The following is a 20,225-nucleotide window of genomic DNA, read 5'->3' as shown; positions in this document are numbered from 1 at the left end:
AACTTTGGAAGCAAATTTCATTTAACTCATTTAAGTTTACTTCCATGTCAATGCACTTAGGTCTAGAATACAAACAGATTTCCTTTAAAACTTCTTCAGGCACATAGTGTACATCCATTAGATTTCTAAATACCAAGAATGCTCATGGAGTTGAAATAAAAGTGAGCTTCTGAGAAATGAAATGTAACAGTGCACAAGTTAGCAAAAAAGAAAAAATCCATGAAAGTTACAGATTCAAAGGCAGGTCATGTTTGGAGCCTGAAAACTTTCAGACGTAAAAGGGCTTCTTTTATAAAGCAGTTGTGGCTGCTATGCCTACGCTGATATTATACTAGAATTTCCTACATGACACAAAGCATGAAATTGTGATTTATTTCTAAATACATTGCAACTTTCCAGGACATGTCTATTCTGTATCCCCAAGTTTTTGAAAACACAGATCTCAATTTTGTGTTTTTCTCATTTAGTTCAGCATCCAATGTGATAATGCAGGTGCAATCATGGCTAATATGATTTCCACAAAACGTATGAAGCAGCTCTTAGTGAAAATAATGGGATTTCCTGACATCTATGTACAATCAGTGTAACAATACTATTATTTTTATTCTAGCAGAAAGGATCTCCTCTTTGTGATAGTTGTCCAAGTTCCAAAGTCTGAACTTCAAAAAAGCTTTTTTTCACATGTTGATTTCTTGCCAGCACGTAAAGCTATCATAAAACGAAGCCCTGGCACAAATCAGGGAAGGGTTGTAGAGAAAATGAAACTAACTAGATACAGGTGAAACTCAAAAAATTAGAATATCGTTGAAAAGTTCATTTATTTCTGTAATGCAACTTAAAAGGTGAAACCAATATAGTAGAAAAGAGAGATATGAAAAAAGCGAGATGTAGTAGAAAAGCGAGATATAGCATGCAAAGCGAGATATGTCAAGCCTTTACTTGTTGTAATTGTGATTATTATGGCGTGCAGCTGAAGAAAACCCCAAATTCACAATCTCAGAAAATTAGAATAGTGTTTAGCTACTCAATCCATAACCCCTGCAAAAGATTCCTGAGCATTTAAATGGTCTCTCAGTCTGCTTTAGTATGAATCACAATCATGGGAAAGGCTGCTGACCTGACAGTTGTGCAGAAAGCCATCATTGAGACCTCCATATGGAGGGAAAGCCTCAAAAGGTAATTGCAAAAGAAGTTGGATGTTCCCAAAGTGCTGTATTAAAGACCATTAATGGAAAGTTATGTGGAAGGGAAAAGTGTGGAAGAAAAAGGTGCACAAGCAGCAGGGATGACCGCAGCCTGCAGAGGATTGTCAGGAAAAGACCAGTCAAACGTGTTGGGGACTTTCACAAGGAGTGGACCGAGGCTGGAGTTAGGGCATCAAGAGCCACCCCACACAGACGGATCCTGGAGATGGGCTTCAAAGGTCGTCTTTCTTTTGTCAAGCCGCTTCTGAACAAGAAACAACATCAGAAGGGTCTTACCTAGGCTAAAGAAAATAAGAACTGGTTTGTTGCTCTGTGGTCCCAAGTCCTCTTTTGTGATGAGAGCAACTTTTGCATCTCATTTGGAAACCAAGGACCCAGAGTCTGGAGGAAGAATGGAGAGGCACACAATGCCAGGTGCTTGAAGTCCAGTGCAAAGTTCCCACAGTCTGTGTTGATTTGCAGAGCCATGTCATCTGCTGGTGTTGGTCCACTGCGCTTCATTAAGTCCAGGGTCAACGCAGCCGTCTACCAGGAGATTTTGGAACACTTCATGCATCCCTTCTGCTTTATGGGGATGCTGACCTCATTTTCCAGCAGGACTTGGCACCTGCCCACACTGCCAAAAGTACCAAAACCTGGTTCAATGCCCATGGGATTACTGTGCTTGATTGGCCAGGGAACTCGCCTGACCTGAACCCCAAAGAGAATCTATGGGGCATTGCCAAGAGAAAGATGAGAGACATGAGACCGAGCAAAGCAGAAGAGCTGAAGGCCGCTATTGAAGCATCCTGGTCTTCCCTAACACCTCAGCAGTGCCACAGGCTGATAGCATCCATGCCACGCCGCATTGAGGCAGTAATTGCTGCAAATGGGTCCCAAACCAAGTACTGAGTACATATGCATGCTTCTACTTTTCAGAGGTCCAATATTGTTCTATTTGCAATCCTTGTTTTATTGATTTCATTTAATATTCTAATGTTCTGAGATTGTGAATTTGGGGTTTTCTTCAGCTGTATTTCTTCTCGCTTTGCATGTCATGAGTCTATTGCCTATATTGGTTTCACCTTTTAAGTTGAATTACTGAAATAAATGAACTTTTCAACGATATTCTAATTTTTCGAGTTTCACCTGTAGATAACAAAATACTTTGGCAACGAATAATGGTTAAAAAAACCTGTTATTCACAGCAGTTTATGCTTAAGAACTGAATTTCTGCCATAGAAGAGGAAGTGGAAATCACACTGCAAAGACTGGGTTACTTAACTTCAACAGGAAGAAGTGTTTCAAACAACCAGAGTGCATCCTGAATGTAAAAAGCTTAATGTTTCCTAATAAAAGACAAAATAGCATTTAAAAATATATATGTAAGTATTGTATACTGCGGTATTCACTAGACACTGAAAGTACTGCAAGAATATTACATTTCATTTACATTAAACTAAGAATGTAAATATGACATCTAGATGATGATGGTGTTGTCATATTTTTTTAATACAACAACTACTTTTCTGGGCACTGAAACATTTTAAAGAGCTGGCAGGAAAAGGTATTCAGGTATAATTACACTTGTTTTTATGATGGGAATAGCTCTGACCTGGTAATCTTATTGTACTTGCCAGGAAAGAAAAGAGGGAGGGGGAAGACCCCTCTCTCACACATGCATCCATACACACTTACATATTCACAAAAGGCCCATTCATTCACTACTCAGCTCCAAAGATTTAACATGGTGGTGAAACTATGTTAAATAACTATGTTAAACAGCATCCTCAAGTTTGTGCACTCCTTCTCTTGATTCTCTTACAGCAGACAGACGCTAACAAAGAGACCTTCCTGGCCCTGCAAAATGGAACAGGGAGACCTAAGGGAAGAAGCAAGCAAGCTCGAGGCCCACTCCTTATTCTCCTGTCAGAAGGTTATTGTGGTGCCCAATAAACAGCCACAATCTACTGAACACCTATATTGTTCTTTTTAGAACACACACAGAGAGACTTAAAGCATAACCACAGCCAATAAAATGACAGAACACCTAGAAAGGGACAAACGTAGAAATGATGCAACTTGGCTACTTCAGAAAATGTGAATTAAACAAAAAGGTGCAATTTTCAAAAGCATATAAGCATCCATGATTTCACTTCTGAGAATAAAGCCCTTTGTGTACAATTATCTGTCCAGTTTATGTTTAATTTGAATTGCTGGTCCATCAGAGCAAATGCCAGAGGTTATTCAGCTCTTTGAAGACGTTTATATATGCTGCTTTATGATCAGTTCCCTTAGTTCTATTCCTTGTCAAAAGCTCTCTTCTTTTCCTTTTTTGGTGTTTGGCTCATTGAACAGCAACACAACCTGGATCCTTCTATTTCCCTATGTGCTCAGTCACTTCACAAATTTTAAGGCATCTTCTTGTGTTACATTTGGAAAAATAAACGACAAACTTCGTATACAAATTTTAAAATTTTCTTATGGCACAAAGCAGCAAACTGTTTTAGGAAAATATATAAATAACCTTCTCTCTCTCCCCACCCCCCTTTCTGTACAAGATATATGCAATATAACTCCCACCCTCATTTAATAATTTTCAGCTGTACACACTATAGCCTCCCTCATGTCCTCCCCCTCTTGATAAGGACAATTAGTATTTACACTGGTGGGTTGGAGGCAGTCAAAGGAGGGAGGGAGTCTCTCATGAGGAGTCTGTGCAAGGAGAAGGGGGGGGTGGATAGAGGTGATGAGAGTAACTCCGCTCTGTGTATGGAGATGGTGGGCAGCTCTCATAGTTCTCCTCTGCCGATAAGTACTGGCTGCGTGGGGTGGGTGGTGGGGGTACCGGCTCAGAATCATAGTTCAAATCACTGGTGTAACCCTTTCCCACAGTTGCCATCACTCTACGGCTGGGGGCGTAGTCACTGTCACAAACATCCGTGCTGCATGGCGTAGTGGGAGGGGCAAAATGTCGGTAGCTGTATGGCCTGTAACTGGGATGGGAAGGAAAAGAAGAGTTAGGAAGGAAAGACCCATCAACATCTGAAAGGAATCTCAGATTTCCTTGACCATGCAACATGCTAATATGATCAGTAGGTGTTTTTTGTGGGTGTGGGTGTTTCCTGCAACATGCTGTTGGTGCAATAAAAGTGCATTGATGATTGTTTGATATTGCACCAGCCACACATCAATTTCACTTTATTAGTTGTCCTGCAATGGGTTCCCCAATGTTACAGCACTATTGCCATCTGGAAGGGAAACATGTGCCCACCAAAGGCAGGATCAAAACAAAAACAGTGACATAACCCAGAACATTTCATACAATCAGAGAGTTGGAAGTGACCCTGAGGATCATCTAGTACAACCCTCTGCAATGCAGGAATATGCAGCTGTTCCTTACAGAGATCGAACCTTGGCGTCATCAGGACCATGCTCTAACCAACTGAGCTATCTGAGCTATTTCTGGTATAAAAAGTTACAGGATTTCAGCAGGAAACTATGGGACAGGCACTGATTGGAAAATGAAGCAGTATGTCAGTCCTGAACATTTTGCAGGCACAAACAGTACGGAAAGTGAGATTGCGCTTAACTGCCTTGATCCTATTATTAACACAACAAATAATCATGAATGCACAATAAAAAGACATTTTGGAAAGGTCCAAACACATTTTATGTTTTTCTCCTTAGACAGCTTTAGCATTAAATGAAAAATGAAGGCAGCTCCCTGTGTAGCCTCCACAGTGCAAGGAAACACCTGCTTTGCATGAAATTTCAGTAATTCTGGGAGTGGTATATTCTGAGCAGCCCACCCATTCACTTCTTCTGTCTTCCATTTTGATATGCATACCCCAAAAGACAATCCAATTGACCACCCCAAAGGCAGCCCATGGGCTTGCAAATATTGGGAATTAAAGGTGCCTTTGATTGACTGCTAAGAAAGCAGCTGGCACAGGTGCAAGCTTGTAAACAGCACCCTGTAAGCCAGGACATTCTCTAGATGGAGTTTTGTGAAGTGCGAGGAGGTCTCTTTTCTTTCCGCATGACATTTTGTGTACTACAAATGACTACATGCACACCATGTATGGAGTAAAAATGTTTGTGGGTTAGACAGGTTTAGCAGACTTATTTGAAATGCCACACTACAGTGCCAATGAATGCAAATAATAAAATTACCTGTACGATCGATGGGTAGAAGGACTATTTGAAGAATAACCAAATTCCATAGTGTAATGTGAACGCTCAGTAGCTGGTGATGGAGGAGGATTCAAAATCTTTTAAGAGAGAGTGAGAGGAGGGTGGACAATTTTAACAGAACCATAACGAGGTTTAAAAGCAATATTTTAAGCACAGCAGTAGTAAGCCAATCCTTAGTAAGCACAGCACCAGCTTCTACCATTTAGTATATATTTTGGAAAGTTGTTTGTGCACACAAGTTTGTTAAACCACCTAGAGTGGGAATAAGGGTGAGAAAGGAGCAGCAAAACCACTGGAAAAACATGGAATATTAGGCCTGCAGTCAGTTCTTTATGACACCTCATAAGATATTGTAACCATTTTGACAGTCCCTGAGATCAAGGAGCAGGTTTTTGTCTACTGTTGAACACCATTTTGAATCCGACCGAACCTTTCAAAAGTGCACTGGTTTTTTGTTTTCTTAGAATTTTGAGAATTGTCAAAAATATTTACTTAATAAAATTTATACAATGCTTGATTGTAAAAAAAACCCACAACTCCTCAAAGCTATAAAACAATAAAATTGAGAAAAAATCACAACCATACTTTAAAACATATAAAAGTTAAAATACTAAAACAACTTTCTAAGCATCTGGCTGAGCTTGTCTAACCAAGAACGTTTTTAGCAGGCACAGAAAAGAATACAGTGAAAGTGACTGCTTGATCTCAATAGGCAGGGAGTTCCAAAGTGCAGGCACTGCCATGCTAAACAATCATGTTCTTACAAATGCAGAATGGGCATTATGTGGCACCTGTAGTAGTGCCAATTCTACCAATCCAAGCAGTCAAGTGGGCATGTGTAAGGCATGGTGATCCTGTAGGTCCTGGAAATGATAAGTTGAAATATTTTTGGGTAAGGGGTAGGGAGTAGTAGTTAAATAATAGTAATTTGAAGTGAGAAAGGCAATAAAGAAGTTAAAAGCTAGAAAAAAGAATGTGATTTTAGATTTGGAAACTGCAAGAGTTATTGTAATAATTAGAACTCAAGAAGGGGAAATGAGGAAGTCCGAAACGTTCAGATTGGAAGTTATAGAATTGAACTATTGTATTTTTATTTTTATTTTTCTTCACCTATTTTATTGCTATTGAGATGTGAAGAATTTTGGGGAATAAGATCTGTTGAATTTGTCTTGTATTTTTCCTTTTTTGTATTTTTTTTTATAAAATCCAATAAAAGTTATTTAAAAAAACAAACTCGGAAAATTAGAATATCGTTGAAAAGTGCATTTATTTCAGTAACGCAACTTCGCTATTACATTTCATTAATTACATTCCATTTATAATTGACCCGCCTAACGACAAATAATTACAATTACAACAAATAAAGGCTTGACATATCTTGCTTTGCATGTCATGCATCTATCTCATATATTGGTTTCAATTTTTAAGTTGCGTTACTGAAATAAATGCACTTTTCAACGTTATTCCAATTTTCTGAGTTTCACCTGTAGATTACAGATTTGTTAGAATATTGACTTAACTTTCTCCTTTTCTTGTGCTGCAAAAATAGGCTTTATTGTCCAGTTTTCAGAGCTAGGCTCAGGAGTGCAACAAATGACAGAAAGAATAGTTTATCAGAAGTGACTTACTGGAGGGAAGTAAGTGCCCTTGGTGCTTGAAGAACTGCTGGATGATGCCCCAGTAACATGGGCCCTATCATATGGCGGCCCACTACTTCCACCCATAATACTGAGTGAGCTGATCACAGATTTGCCACGGGACATTCCTAAAACAGAAAGAAAACTAATCAACATTCACAACATTGATAGTATACAATACAATATAGAATACAATAGTATTCTGGATAGCAGGGACCATATGTCCAAACAAGCTTTAATAGGACCCATATTTTCTCCAAATAACATGAATAACTACTCTTTTAGGGAGGCTTTACACATTTTAAAGAATCTCCACCAAGCACACAAGTTTGTTAAACCACTGAGTGGGGATAAGGGTGAGAAAGGAGCAGCAAACCCACTGGAAAAAATGGAAAATTAGGCCTGCAGATTGTGTAGGGTGCTGCCAGTCTCCTGGCAATGGACCATTACCACTTTTCAGGACGGGGTGGGGGTAGAGTGGCATGGATGCAGAGGTGGGGCCACCTCACCCCACCCTCACTGTCATCCTGCCCGCACATCTTCCTAGTATCTGTGACACAGCTGCTTTGGAGGTCAGCTCTGTGGGGGCTTCCTGCTTGCATGGTCACACTCCTACTGCTCACACAATACAGTAACTGTAAAGGGTCACAGCTTACACGACCCTTCTCCATAGCTGTCAAGTTATTCCCCCCTTTTTAAGGGAAATTCCCTCATGCTCAATAGGCTTCCTCGTGAGAAAAGGGAAAACTTGACAGCTATGCCCATTGGGGTCCTGGGTTGAAGGTAAGCAATTTGCCTGCTAGTCTCTCTGCTATCAACTTTTGCTGACAGACCCCAGTTCTTGTGGGCTTGGGCTTTTCGTTGGTTTGTAAATGTCTATAAAGGAGATCCCTCCTGGTCTGTCCTTTCACCCACACACTGGACACCCATTTTTACTAGGAAGGTAATGACAGCAAAAGTAAAAATATTCAAAGTTTAAGAAATCATACAAACATTTTCAATTTGCCTAACTTACACAGGTTGCATAATTGAGCTTTAGCTGCTATTACATCAGGGGTCCAGTCCTGGCACACAGGTCTGGCATATGCATGTACTTTAGGAAAGACTAACACACACCGTGCTATTGGAAGGTAGTTAATTCCTGCAAAGAAGATCTGAAGATGGAGGAGGAAAGCCAGCACTCAATCAAAAGGACTAGACCAGCAATCGCCAACCTGGTGCCCTCCAGCTGTACTGGACAACAACTCCCATCAGCATTAGCCACCAAAGTTGTGCTTGCTGGGGGTGATGCAAGATGCAGTCCAATAAAGCTGTATGGCACCAGACTGGTGAAAGTTAGATGGGATGTTTTAGTTGGAAAGTCTTAAAACACATGGCACACTCCACCTACCCTTGTTCTGAGTTCACCATAACACCACCGGGTCTACCTCTAATCACTTTTCAGCACCACTCCAACCAGCCTATTAGGGCTTCAGTAAACTCTTAATTGGGATGCATTTGAGGCTTTATTGCATAAGGAGCCCAGGAACTGCCACTTATGCCAGTGGAAGAAGCGGATGGTGCATAAAACTCAAAAGGACTATAAAAATAATGTTTGAGGACTCTAGTTGCAAAAAATAGAGGCCAGCATACACATTGCTTTGTTGGCACACATCAGCAAAACTATGAGAAGACAGAACATAATAGACAACAAAGTTCCAAAATGCTTGTATGTCTGATGACTAACCAGGAAGAGATCCAGAGAGAGAGCTTGGGTGAGGCACATAGCCCAGAGGTACAGAAGCTGGTCCATGTGTGACATAGTCATTGCTCATTGTTTCTCCATCCCCTTTCATGCGCTGACACAATACCCTCTGGCAAACAAAGTACATAGCACCAACCAAAAAAACTGTGAGAATCACACCAATGATAGAACCTATCGTATTGGTGGCTTGCGGGGCTGGTTCCTCTGTGGTGTCTAAAAGTAAGGAAATAACAAATATACATTTTAAATAACTTGAACCCTAGAGTCCTGCCACTCTATACCTTGAATCTTAACTTGCCAGACATCTTTAATGGGAGATGTAGGATGTGATGAAATATCTTTCCTAGCTTAAGTGAGGTAGCAAGAAACTGATTAATGGAATTGTACAGAGATGCTTGAAAGGGGACATTTTAGCTCTCCCGAGAATGGATAAAAGTATTCTTTAACTAGATGATGAGAGTTAAGAGCACATGCCATTTTGAGCCATGGGACTGTTGCAAAAATGGCATTGTGCAGCTGTACCATTAACATTCTACTGCATGGATGATCTCAACCATGTGGGAACTCTTCGTGTCCTTGTCTGTCAGGAAGGTTGATTCTTTCCACATGATAAGAACCATCTGCATGGTAGAGAATCTGAAACAGGCACCCCCAAACTTCAGCCCTTCAGATGTTTTGAACTACAATTCCCATCATCCCTGACCACTGGTCCTGTTAGCTAGGGATCATGGGAGTTGTAGGCCAAAACATCTGGAGGGCCGCAGTTTGGGGATGCCTGGTCTGTAAAGGTGTAGCTAGGGGTAAAGAATGTGATGCTGTTTGGTTCCTAATTCTGTTTATTCTGTTCATTCTCTCACCTCAATTCCAGAATAAAAGCAGCGTTAGCTATTTATCTTTATTTCAACTAATATAAAGCTTATTTCTATCATCTGTATTCTACAAGCAAGATAACTTATGAAATGGATCAAAATAGTAGTTGTTCTGTATTTAAACTTCATACTTACAGCATCCCTGTTCATCAGAGCTATCACTGCAGTCAAAGTTGTGGTCACATTTCTTGTTTTTCCCAATGCACTGCCCACTGGCACATCGGAACTGATCTGTTAAACAAAGCACTGGAGGAGGATAAAAGCAAACACGTGTTTACTTAGTATCACAAATATATGAAACAACTAGTCAAATGCTCAGCATAAAAATCAAGATAATGAATAGTATCAAAGCCTATCATTATGAGAGTTCTAAATCAGGAGGCAAATCAAGCCTATTTGAACAATGCACAAATTTGAGGCCTTGGGGGCTCTGGCAGGTGACTGCTTTTTGTAAAGGTAAAGGTAAAGGGTCCAGTCGTGACTGACTCTGGGGTTGCGCGCTCATCTCGCATTATTGGCCGAGGGAGCCAGCGTACAGCTTCCAGGTCATGTGGCCAGCATGACAAAGCTGCTTCTGGCAAACCAGAGCAGCACATGGAAACGCCATTTACCTTCCCGCTATAGCGGTTCCTATTTATCTACTTTCATTACCAGTTTGAATACACAAACTGGTAAAATTACAGAACAAGAACTATGCAAATTCACTCAATTTGCAAGGTTTCGATAAGTTTCAGAATTCAGTTACTCTTAGTAAAGAAACTGGATTTCCTGAGCTCAGAATTGTACTTTTTATTGCTGCACAGAATATATAGAGCAGTAGGTATCTGTTAGAACAGACAATTCATTCTAAAGAGGTTTTCATTGTTTGAAATACATACAGGTAAAACTCGGAAAATTAGAATATCGTCAAAAAGTGCATTTAATTCAGTAATGCAACTTATTTTTTATTTATCTTTTAATTTTTACAAATGCTTTCTTTTCAAAATTCCACAGTAATAAAACAAAGTTACGATAATACAAAAATAAACATCGCTATTACATTTCATTAATTACATTCCATTTATAATTGACCTGCCTAACAACAAATAATTACAATTACAACAAATAAAGGCTTGAAATATCTTGCTTTGCATGTCATGCATCTATCTATCTCATATATTGGTTTCACCTTTTAAATTGCGTTACTGAAATACCACATATTCCGGCGTATAAGATGACTGGGCGTATAAGACGACCCCCAACTTTCCAGTTAAGATATAGAGTTTGGGATATACTCGTTGTATAAGAAACATGACTGGGCGTATAAGACGACCCCCGACTTTTGAGAAGATTTCCCTGGGTTAGAAAGTAGTCTTATACGCAGGAATATACAGTAAATGCATTTTTCAATGATATTCCGAGTTTTACCTGTAAATCAAGATTGTTTAAAAAGTTGCCACTGTTCCTCTTCCCTTTCATCTCCAATTTTCCAGTTTCTTGAGCTGGAAAAATTAATACCTTCACATTTCTTTTCATCTGAGCTATCCTGACAATTTGCTTCTCCATTGCACTGAAGGATACTGTCAATGCACTGGCCACTCTCACACTGGAACTGGGACTCTGAGCACATAGGGCAGTTCTTTTCATCACTGGCATCTTCACATTCAGTGAACCCATCACAGCGCCAAGCCGCAGGAATACAGTCAATCTCCCCTGTGAAACATGTGAAGTGCTGAGGAGAGCATGTTGGTGGTTCTGTTACGAAAAAGTTTTGGTTTTTTTCAGAAGAATGAAACGGTGGAGTAACAGCATATAAATGTCTGATCAAGTGTCAAAAATATCTATGGGAAGGTAGAAGCCATATTTATGGAAAACCAAAACTAAGGCTCTGTTTGAATTGTGAACAACCAACCTCTGCCTTTACCACTGCAATGACTGAACTTTGGTGATGCAATGATGTATAGTCAAACTAAACTGTGGAATCTAAACTGTGGCCCGTGTATCTACGCTCCGGGGAATTAAAGAGCTGGAGCTTTTCTTGGATGCAGCAGAGCACACTGTCTGCACCAAGCAGGAGACAGGGGACATCCCTGAGGAGGAGGTCAGTTCCCCAACACAGGACCCAGATGTATGGAGGAACGTGACTCATAGAAGTAGAAGGCCCAGGGATCGCTCTGAGTGTTTAGAACTACACAATCAATTAGAAGACGAGGAACAGACTCCATTTGAAGATCTCTCCCTCATCACAGTTGATCAGGAATATGAAGACGAGCAGCAAAGTCAGTCCTCCGGGAATATGCAGGTAACCTTGGAAGGGACAGCACATGGAAGAATCCCGACCAAGCCTATGAAGAGGCGTGTAGTGGTGATAGGGGATTCCCTACTGAGGGGTACAGAAGCAGTGATCTGTGGGCCTGACAAGATGTCTCGAGGGGTGTGCTGTCTCCCCGGGGCCAAGATCAAAGATGTAACAGAACAGCTGCAAGGAATCCTAAAACCCACTGACAAATACCCCTTCTTCTTGGTCCACGTGGGAACCAATGACACTGCAAGCCATAGCCTCCAGAAGATCAAAAGTGATTATGAGGCTCTGGGCAGGAAGTTGAAGCAATTAAATGCACAATTTGTCATCTCATCTGTCCTCCCAGTTGAACAACATGGCCCAGGGAGAGAGGGAAAAATAGGGAAAGTGAACAACTGGCTTCGCAAATGGTGCAAACAGGAACAGTTTGGATTCTTAGATCACGGTCTGCAGTTTCTTGAAGATGGACTTCTGGCAAGTGATGGGCTGCACCTCACAAAGGTTGGGAGGAACTCAAAAACCTCATCAGGAGGGCTTTAAACTGACTTATGTGGGGGAGGGAGACAGTGGTCCTGAAGGTAGGAGTCTATCAAGTGCTGAAGATGACCATCCAAATGTCAAGGACCAAATGGAGCAAACAGCATGCAGACCTAGTGGTGGGAGGAAAATATCCTTAAACAAAAGACATGGGGGAATGATCAATGGTCTTCAATGTCTGTATACTAATGCACAGAGCATGGGAAATAAACAAGATGAACTTGAGCTCTTGGTACAGCAAACTAAATATGACATAATAGGCATCAATGAAACCTGGTGGGAAGAGTCTCATGATTGGAATGTAGTAATAGAGGGATACAATCTATTTCAGAGAAATAGACCAAACAGGAAAGGAGGAGGAGTAGCGTTATATGTCAGGGATGTGTATACCTGTGAAGAGATCCAGGATTTAAAACTTCAAAGCCAAACTGAGAGTATCCGGGTCAAAATTAAGGGAGAGAAAAATAACAGTGATCTCATTGTGGGAGTTTACTATAGATCCCCAAGCCAAACTGAGGACACAGATAATGCCTTCCTGGAAGAGATGACCAAGCATTCAAAAGGAAGTGAGATAGTAGTAATGGGGGATTTCAACTATCCTGATATTTGCTGGATGTCAAACTCAGCCAAGAGCATGATGTCGAACAGATTCCTCACTGGCCTTGCAGACAACTTCATTGTCCATAAAGTGGGAGAAGCAACAAGAGGATCAGCCATTTTAGCCTGGAGAAGAGAAGGTTAAGGGGTGATATGATAGCCATGTTCAAATATATAAAAGGATGCCATATAGAGGAGGGAGAAAGGTTGTTTTCTGCTGCTCCAGAGAAGCGGACACGGAACAATGGATTTAAACTACAATAAAGAAGATTCCACCTAAACATTAGGAAGAACTTCCTGACAGTAAGAGCTGTTCAGCAATGGAATTTGCTACCAAGGAGTGTGGTGGAGTTTCCTTCTTTGGAGGTCTTTAAGCAGAGGCTTGACAGGCATATGTCAAGAATGCTTTGATGGTATTTCCTGCTTGGCAGGGGGTTGGACTGGATGGCCCTTGTGGTCTCTTCCAACTCTATGATTCTATGATCTACATTGCAGAACAGAAACAGTCTTTAAAGCAGGGGTCAGCAAACTTTTTCAGCAGGGGGCCAGTCCACTGTCCCTCAGACCTTGTGGGGGGCCGGACTATATTTTGAAAATATATATGAATGAATTCCTATGCCCCACAAATAACCCAGAGATGCATTTTAAAGAAAAGGACACATTTTACTCATGTAAAAACACCAGGCAGGCACCACAAATAACCCAGAGATGCATTTTAAATAAAGAACACATTCTACTCATGTAAAAAATTCTGATTCTCGGACCATCCACGGGCCAGATTTAGAAGGCGATTGGGCTGCATCCGGCCCCCGGGCCTTAGTTTGGGGACCCCTTCTCTAATGTATACATCTCAAGACCTACATGGTTTCAAGAGCAATAGACACTCCGGGTTCAAAACAAAATCCGTGTTAAATAAAATAAATTGCAACCTAGTGCTAATAATGGGTCTATTTATATGTTGTTATTTTCTGCCTGGGATTATCCCCAAGGAGATATTGTGAGGGTGCCTCTGACTCACCCCTCCCTCCTACTGCCCCTCCCAGCTACTCTCACTATGGTTTTGAAAGTGCCACAACCAAAGAAAGAAGGCGGATTTCAATCTGAGGAGGGAGTGGGCATCCCATGTCCAGCTACACAACTCTTTGTATAATCTTTCCTCTCTGTCTCTCCTCCCTTTATTTTAAAACAATAAATCCACTAGCCTGTTGTCAAGCTATGGCACAGATGAGTTGTACTCTTATATCAACTGAAAGCCATGAGCCATTACCCTTATGCCAACTAGCATACAAACTTAGCAGTATTTTAGGCTACTTCTGGGCAATACACTAAATGAAATGCTTAGTTATAAACAGGGCAAAAGTTGCTTTGTTGGGCATTGTTGGGAACAATGAGCACTTGGGTCTAATCTGCTGAGTTGTGTCTTTTCTACTCATCTTACTAGGCTGTTAAGTTCATACACACAAAAAGGAGAATCCTCCTTTGCCTCTGCTAGTTGTTCCATGCCCAATAAGTGCCTTTCCTTGGTGGCACTGTGCCCCAGAGATCGCAGCAAAAGACTGGGCAAGGTTTTGCCCACTCTCCTCTCTGTGCAATGGCTCATAGGAAAAAGCTGCACTATGAGTCCTTGCAAGGGGGAGGGAGAAAGCCTAGATAAGGCTGCTTTCCCTGTAGCTCAGAGCCATTTTGCTTTGAGAGCATCTCACCTGCCCACCCTCAGGTTAGAGCCTACACTGAGCAATTTTGGGTTGCTGGTTGACAGGGCCAGAAAGGATTCCTGCCCCCTTCAACCTGATTGGCACTTCACTGGGCTTCCCTCCCAATGAGGGAGTTTCCCTCAGTGAAATTATGGCCTTCCTTTGTTAGGTGGGAGAACATTGTTTGTATGAGGGTGGAAATGGCATTGGGCAGGATTAACATAGGGGCCTGAGGGGAGGATTGACCACAGCAAACCCAAGCTTGGTTGGAATCTGTACCCTGATCCCCCAGTGAGATCTTGCTTGCTTGGCTTGCACCACTGGCCAACTCCCATGGAACAGGTTTGGAGCAGTGCAAACCCAGTGGATTCATTCCATCAACATGGGGCTTGTGGCATTATGAACTGACCCTAATAAAGTTTTGGCCTGATTTTATCCACTGTTGCTGCTCTTATGATTCATATAATGCACCTGCCTGTTCTACAATAAAAGTCTATATGAAAACATTAAAAAGGGATATAATGTACAGCAGATGGGTGCACCACAGTGACTCAGTGTCTAGTTATGTGCTTTCTATAAATGCATACAATAGGTCTTGTTTCTGAGTGAGGGTTTTTTAACCAGCCGTGCGGCGCCCCCCTGGCGGCCCTGAGCTACCCAGCCTTGCCTTAGAGCAGGCCCTGACCACCACAATCTCAATGCAGCTATTCACACCTAGGACTCACCTATACGACTGCAAATAAAACATTTAAAGTGTGTTTTAAGTGAAATATACAATGTGACACTAGATGGAGATCCTGAGCCTTATAGAAAGTTCAATGTATTTTTAAAAACACTTTTTTTCTTTAAAAAAAAAGCATTTTCAGGATGGTTTTTATATGTGTGTAGATTCCACCCTAGTTAGCAAGACTATAGTTACTATTGATTGAATGGAGCATAAATTTGGAGAATGTTAACTGCCCTAAATGTCTAGCCTTGGACTGCAGAGGCATCTCTCTTAACAATGCTTTGGAGTAAGATGCAGGCTTGTGCACTCCTTTCCCCCTCTTTAGTACAATCCCACCCCACCCCAAGCCTGCTCTGTTTTAATCATGATTTAGAATGATATGATTTTAGTCATGGTGAGTACTACTTGGGCTTCCCACTTTAACCAGATTTTGAAAACAGGGTTTGAAGTGGGTTTTCAGATCTTTGTATTGACTTACATAGGGGGAATGATGCCACTTAAAAATGGAAACAAAATAAAAAGAAGCTTTACCTCCACAAGAAAGTTCATCCTGGAGCAAGACAAGGTGCACAGGGCAGGAACAACGTGTCGTTCCATCACCTTTAACAATACAAATGTGTGAGCAACCACCATTATCTTGGGAACAGGGGTGCTGTCCTAGGGAGCAAAATAAGAGCGGAAACTTATTGTTCATGTATTAAAACTGTTTTAAAAAAATAAAATACAGCATATATCATTGGTTTCCAAATTATATTCCAGGTAACCCTATGGCTCATTAGGAGTTTACTGGGGGATTCCTCAATGGTAGTGAACAGTATAGTACATAAAGAAACCAACAAAATCTTAACCATGTATGATATGGGTCATTTAGTTTTTCTTCCCTGTTATGTTGCTTGACACTTACTGTACTCCTGCATGTTGAGTTCCTTAACAGCATGAATATCGCTGAGCTGGGTAATACGAGCCTGAACTTTCATACGTCCCTCTCGAAGTGTTGTGTCGATCTTTTCAATCATCTGTTGATGTCTGTCAATCCAGTACAGCCAGTTTTCAAACACAGTCAGCCCTACTGGTTGTAGTATGTTGGTATCTTCTAAGACTATCCGATTGGCTCCTATGGAGTGGAGAGGAAATATAGTTGGAAAATGTGGCAACAAGCGTTCAATGAGAAATAACGCACAAAGTAACTACTCACTGCCCCTCCTCACGTGTTTGGCTGGTCATCCAAGGAGAACGTCACCCCATCCAAAACGGATTGCAAGTCTCTATCCCAATGAACTAATTTCCCAACCCATCTTAATATCTGGATTACATTAGTTTTGGGCTGAAAGGAAGCAAGCAATCCCCATACCTGTTCAGGATTACTCACAGCCTCCCTCAGACAGACAAACAAGAGGAAAAGATGCATCCTGAGGCACCCCAATGGCCAACAGCCAGAAGATGGAACAAATGCCCCCCCACCCCCCTGTACGCCATATGTAAACTCTAGATTACAAGACACTGTGCCACTGAATACCAGCTGCCAGGATTCAGCAGTGGGAGGCAGCTTTTGCCCTCAACCTTACAGATTTCCCAAAGGCATCTGGTGGGCCACTGGGGGAAACAGAATGCTGTACTAGATGGACAGTTTGTTTGATCTAGGACAGTGTGTGCGCGTGCGTGTGTAAAACCTGTCTTTCTAATATACATGTTGAATTACATAATTAATATGTAGCAGATCCTACCGCTTATCACCAATTAATAATTAAATATAGTGCACACATCTCACTGCACGCCAATTACATGAAGTTGTTCAATTTACCACAGGCTCTCATGTGGGGACTTGTGTGAGGGAAAACTTAATGATTTAGAGTCTCAGGCAGCAGCTGATCCCTGTGAGATGGGGTGGTTTTTTTTGGGGGGGGGGGTGTCCTTCTGTGTCAGGGGGAAATGGAGGGGGAAGATTTAACTAGCTGCCTTATGCTGAAATAGGAGGTTGGGTACTGTGTGACATGAGGTGACAATGATGGGGAGAGTGTTTGTCAGTAAGCAATGCAAGCAAATGTGTCTCTACTCAAAAGCCAAGCCCTACTAAATTCAATGGGGCTTACTCCTAGGAAAGTTTAGTTGAACTCAGTGGGGGTTATTCCACTTAGACCTCCGAGTGTGGAAACAGATGCAATTTGAACTACTCTTAATTTAGTTGAAAATATATTAAATATATTATATGGAAGTTTATTTAATGTTTTTATTAAATCAACTACTTACTTAAATTGTAAAAATGCGCACAAAATTGCATAGAACAATAATATATTTCTGTCCAAATCTTTCAATGGTTTAGTTGAAGCAGAGGTACAGAGTTCCACACGCCATGGGGGGGGGGCTCATTGCATGCGCATGACGTCACACACGTGTAACATGACACATGCGAGGCCCAGGGAGGCCACCCACCACCATGGGGAGGCCCAGCTGAGGCTGCCTCTCAACATGGGGAGGGGCGCTCAGCCCCATCCCAGCATACTTTGGGGCACTGAACTGTCCTCAGACCCATGAAGTTGGCATGTAGGCGTTGAAGCATGCTATCAGACATCATGATATACTGAAAAATCATGATGTTTAGCTGGTGATATATTGCGATGTTGAAAACCAAATATTGACCAGCCCTAGGGGACAGGCTAACAGATGAGTGTTGGCCTGAAGTTGACCACAAATACAAACTCTGTCTATGGTTAAGACCTTGTTATATAGCAGCCATCCAAGACTGCAATGGGCATCACTTGGAAATGTAGCTCAATATAAGCACTTCTTAAGGAAACCAGTGAGAGTTTGGTCAGATAATGAACTCTAAAATACTGTTTTCAGGAGTGGATACCAAGGAAAAAAAATTGGTGTTTCTAATTAGTTGTAGGTCCATTCTGGATTTTAGCCAGAAGATCCAATCCATCCCTTAGTTGACACACTCAAGATTAATGCAGAGCTCAGTCCTGGAAAATAAGAAGTGTCTAAAACACATTGACAAGCTGCTTTACAGAGCTGGTTATCACCCAATTCCATAGAGCATAGCACAAGAAAATGCTCAATGGGCACAGTAGGAATTATTTTAGTATATTTAAACTGAGTGTAGTCTGCTCTTGCCTTACAGAAATTTCTGCAAGTTCACTACAATGAAAATATAAAGAAGAAAGGGGGAAACAGCAATGGAGCAAGAAAAATACCCATTCCTTCCTACCAGTTTATGAAATACTTACAACACTGATTAAAATTGGTAAAAGGAAGTTGTTGTTTTACTCTACCTGAAAGGTCACTGCTCTCAATTTTCCGGAGGTCAAAATCTGCCCAAAAGAGCTTCCCCAACTGGTTGTCAATTGCCAAGGCTACAGGCCTGCTCAGTCCACTGGAAAACAAGACCTCACGTTCAGTTCCATCTAATGCAGCCCTTTCTATTTTAGGAGGAGACCTCTCCTGGTGATTGGTGAAATACATGTACCTATAAAAACAGAGTTAGGTCATTTATGTCCTTTTCTTAAAAGCTGTCCTTCCCCATATATTTATTTATGGAGCATAATATCTAAGATGTGGATATTATATACCGTGTTTCCCCTTTTTTAAGACACCGTCTTACAACTTTACACCGTCTTATTCTCTCCGTTTCCCCTCCTCCCCATCCTGAGTCAAGGGCTCTCCTACCTTGGAGGCTTCTAAGCAGAGGCTGGATGTCCACCTGCCTAGGAGACAGACGTGCACACGGGGGGGGGGGGAGAGAGACTTCACTCTGTGAGGTGGATTTAAACCTCGTAAGATGCCGGAGCAGGAGGTATACACAAAGCTGCCCACCGTCATGTCGGTGTAGGCGGGACTGCACTGGTCACAGTCGAAGCACTTGCGGTTGGGTGGGAGCACAGGGAGGCTGCTCATCTCCCTCAGCAGCTTTAGGTGCTTCTCCTGCTTCGGCTTGGTGCTCGCCGCCATGGCTTCGAAGGTGGCGGTGGCCGGGTGTGTGCGCGCGCAGAGGTATAGAGGCTGCTCCCCGGGCTCTCTCACGCTGGCCGGGGAATGAGGAGGGAGGCCGGGACCCGTCCAGCTCCGAGACGCTCGGGAAGGAAGTGCGAGGGGGGCGAGGCTTGGGCCTGCGTCTCTGGCGCGCGCAACTCCAACTGACGGACCAACGGCAGGAAGGGAAGGGAGGGGGGAAAGGGAAGGAGGGGGAGAGGAGCGGCGTCAGCTCTCGGCGAGGAGGCCGGGGCGGCTGAATGATGAGCCGAAGAGGAACCTGCGCGGCACCTTTTCTCTGTCGGGGGGGGGGGGGGGGAGAGACGCGATCACAAACATACAGAGAAAGACAGACGCGCACAGAGGGGGAGAGAGAAAGACGCACGGGGAGAGAGCGAGAGAGACGCGCGCGCACACACACAGAGAGAGACGGACACACACACACAGAGAGAGTGCGGTGCTGCTTCGCGTTTTGTCAGCGCTGCAGCCGCCGCTTCCGAGCGCTAACCCGACCTGGCAGGTTCCTCCTCCTGCCACGGCCGGCATTGCAGGAGCTGGGTCCTGCTGGCTTGTGCCCTCGGTGCTCCGTGCGGCACTGCTGCATGCTCTATCGGCACTGCAGCCGCCGCTTCCGGGCACCGACCCAACCCGGCAGCTTCCTCCTCCTGTTGCGGCCGGCGTGCTGGGTCCCGCTAGCTGGCTGGGGCGCTCGGTGGTCTTGCTCCGCACGTCGCGGAAGTATGGCTTATTTTCGGGGTATGTCTTACATTTCTCAAATGATTAAAAACC

At 42.6% G+C, this 20,225-nt stretch overlaps 1 protein-coding gene across 3 annotated transcripts in view; it reads right to left on the bottom strand.

The window, feature by feature from the left end:
- Nucleotides 1-3,152: 3,152 nt before the first annotated feature.
- Nucleotides 3,153-20,225, bottom strand: part of LRP6 (LDL receptor related protein 6) — a 106,299-nt gene continuing 89,226 nt past the window's right edge. For 2 of the 3 annotated variants that reach the window (XM_035102240.3, XM_035102241.3), the window contains 9 exons: nucleotides 18,740-18,933; nucleotides 16,372-16,581; nucleotides 15,999-16,124; nucleotides 11,129-11,365; nucleotides 9,767-9,877; nucleotides 8,745-8,975; nucleotides 7,010-7,146; nucleotides 5,361-5,458; nucleotides 3,153-4,180 (listed from right to left, as the gene is read on the bottom strand). In XM_035102240.3, coding sequence (XP_034958131.3) covers nucleotides 3,889-4,180; nucleotides 5,361-5,458; nucleotides 7,010-7,146; nucleotides 8,745-8,975; nucleotides 9,767-9,877; nucleotides 11,129-11,365; nucleotides 15,999-16,124; nucleotides 16,372-16,581; nucleotides 18,740-18,933 — 1,636 coding nt within the window. In that variant the 3' untranslated portion in view covers nucleotides 3,153-3,888. The remainder of the gene's footprint in view (nucleotides 4,181-5,360; nucleotides 5,459-7,009; nucleotides 7,147-8,744; nucleotides 8,976-9,766; nucleotides 9,878-11,128; nucleotides 11,366-15,998; nucleotides 16,125-16,371; nucleotides 16,582-18,739; nucleotides 18,934-20,225) is intronic. The other variant, XM_060275147.2, reaches the window with a different exon arrangement.

This window comes from Zootoca vivipara, chromosome 5, assembly GCF_965207765.1.
Source record: "Zootoca vivipara chromosome 5, rZooViv2.hap1.1, whole genome shotgun sequence".
In the NCBI taxonomy this organism is placed as follows: domain Eukaryota; kingdom Metazoa; phylum Chordata; class Lepidosauria; order Squamata; family Lacertidae; genus Zootoca; species Zootoca vivipara.
Note: the sequence above shows the minus strand (reverse complement) of the source record. Positions and strands in the feature narration are given on the sequence as shown.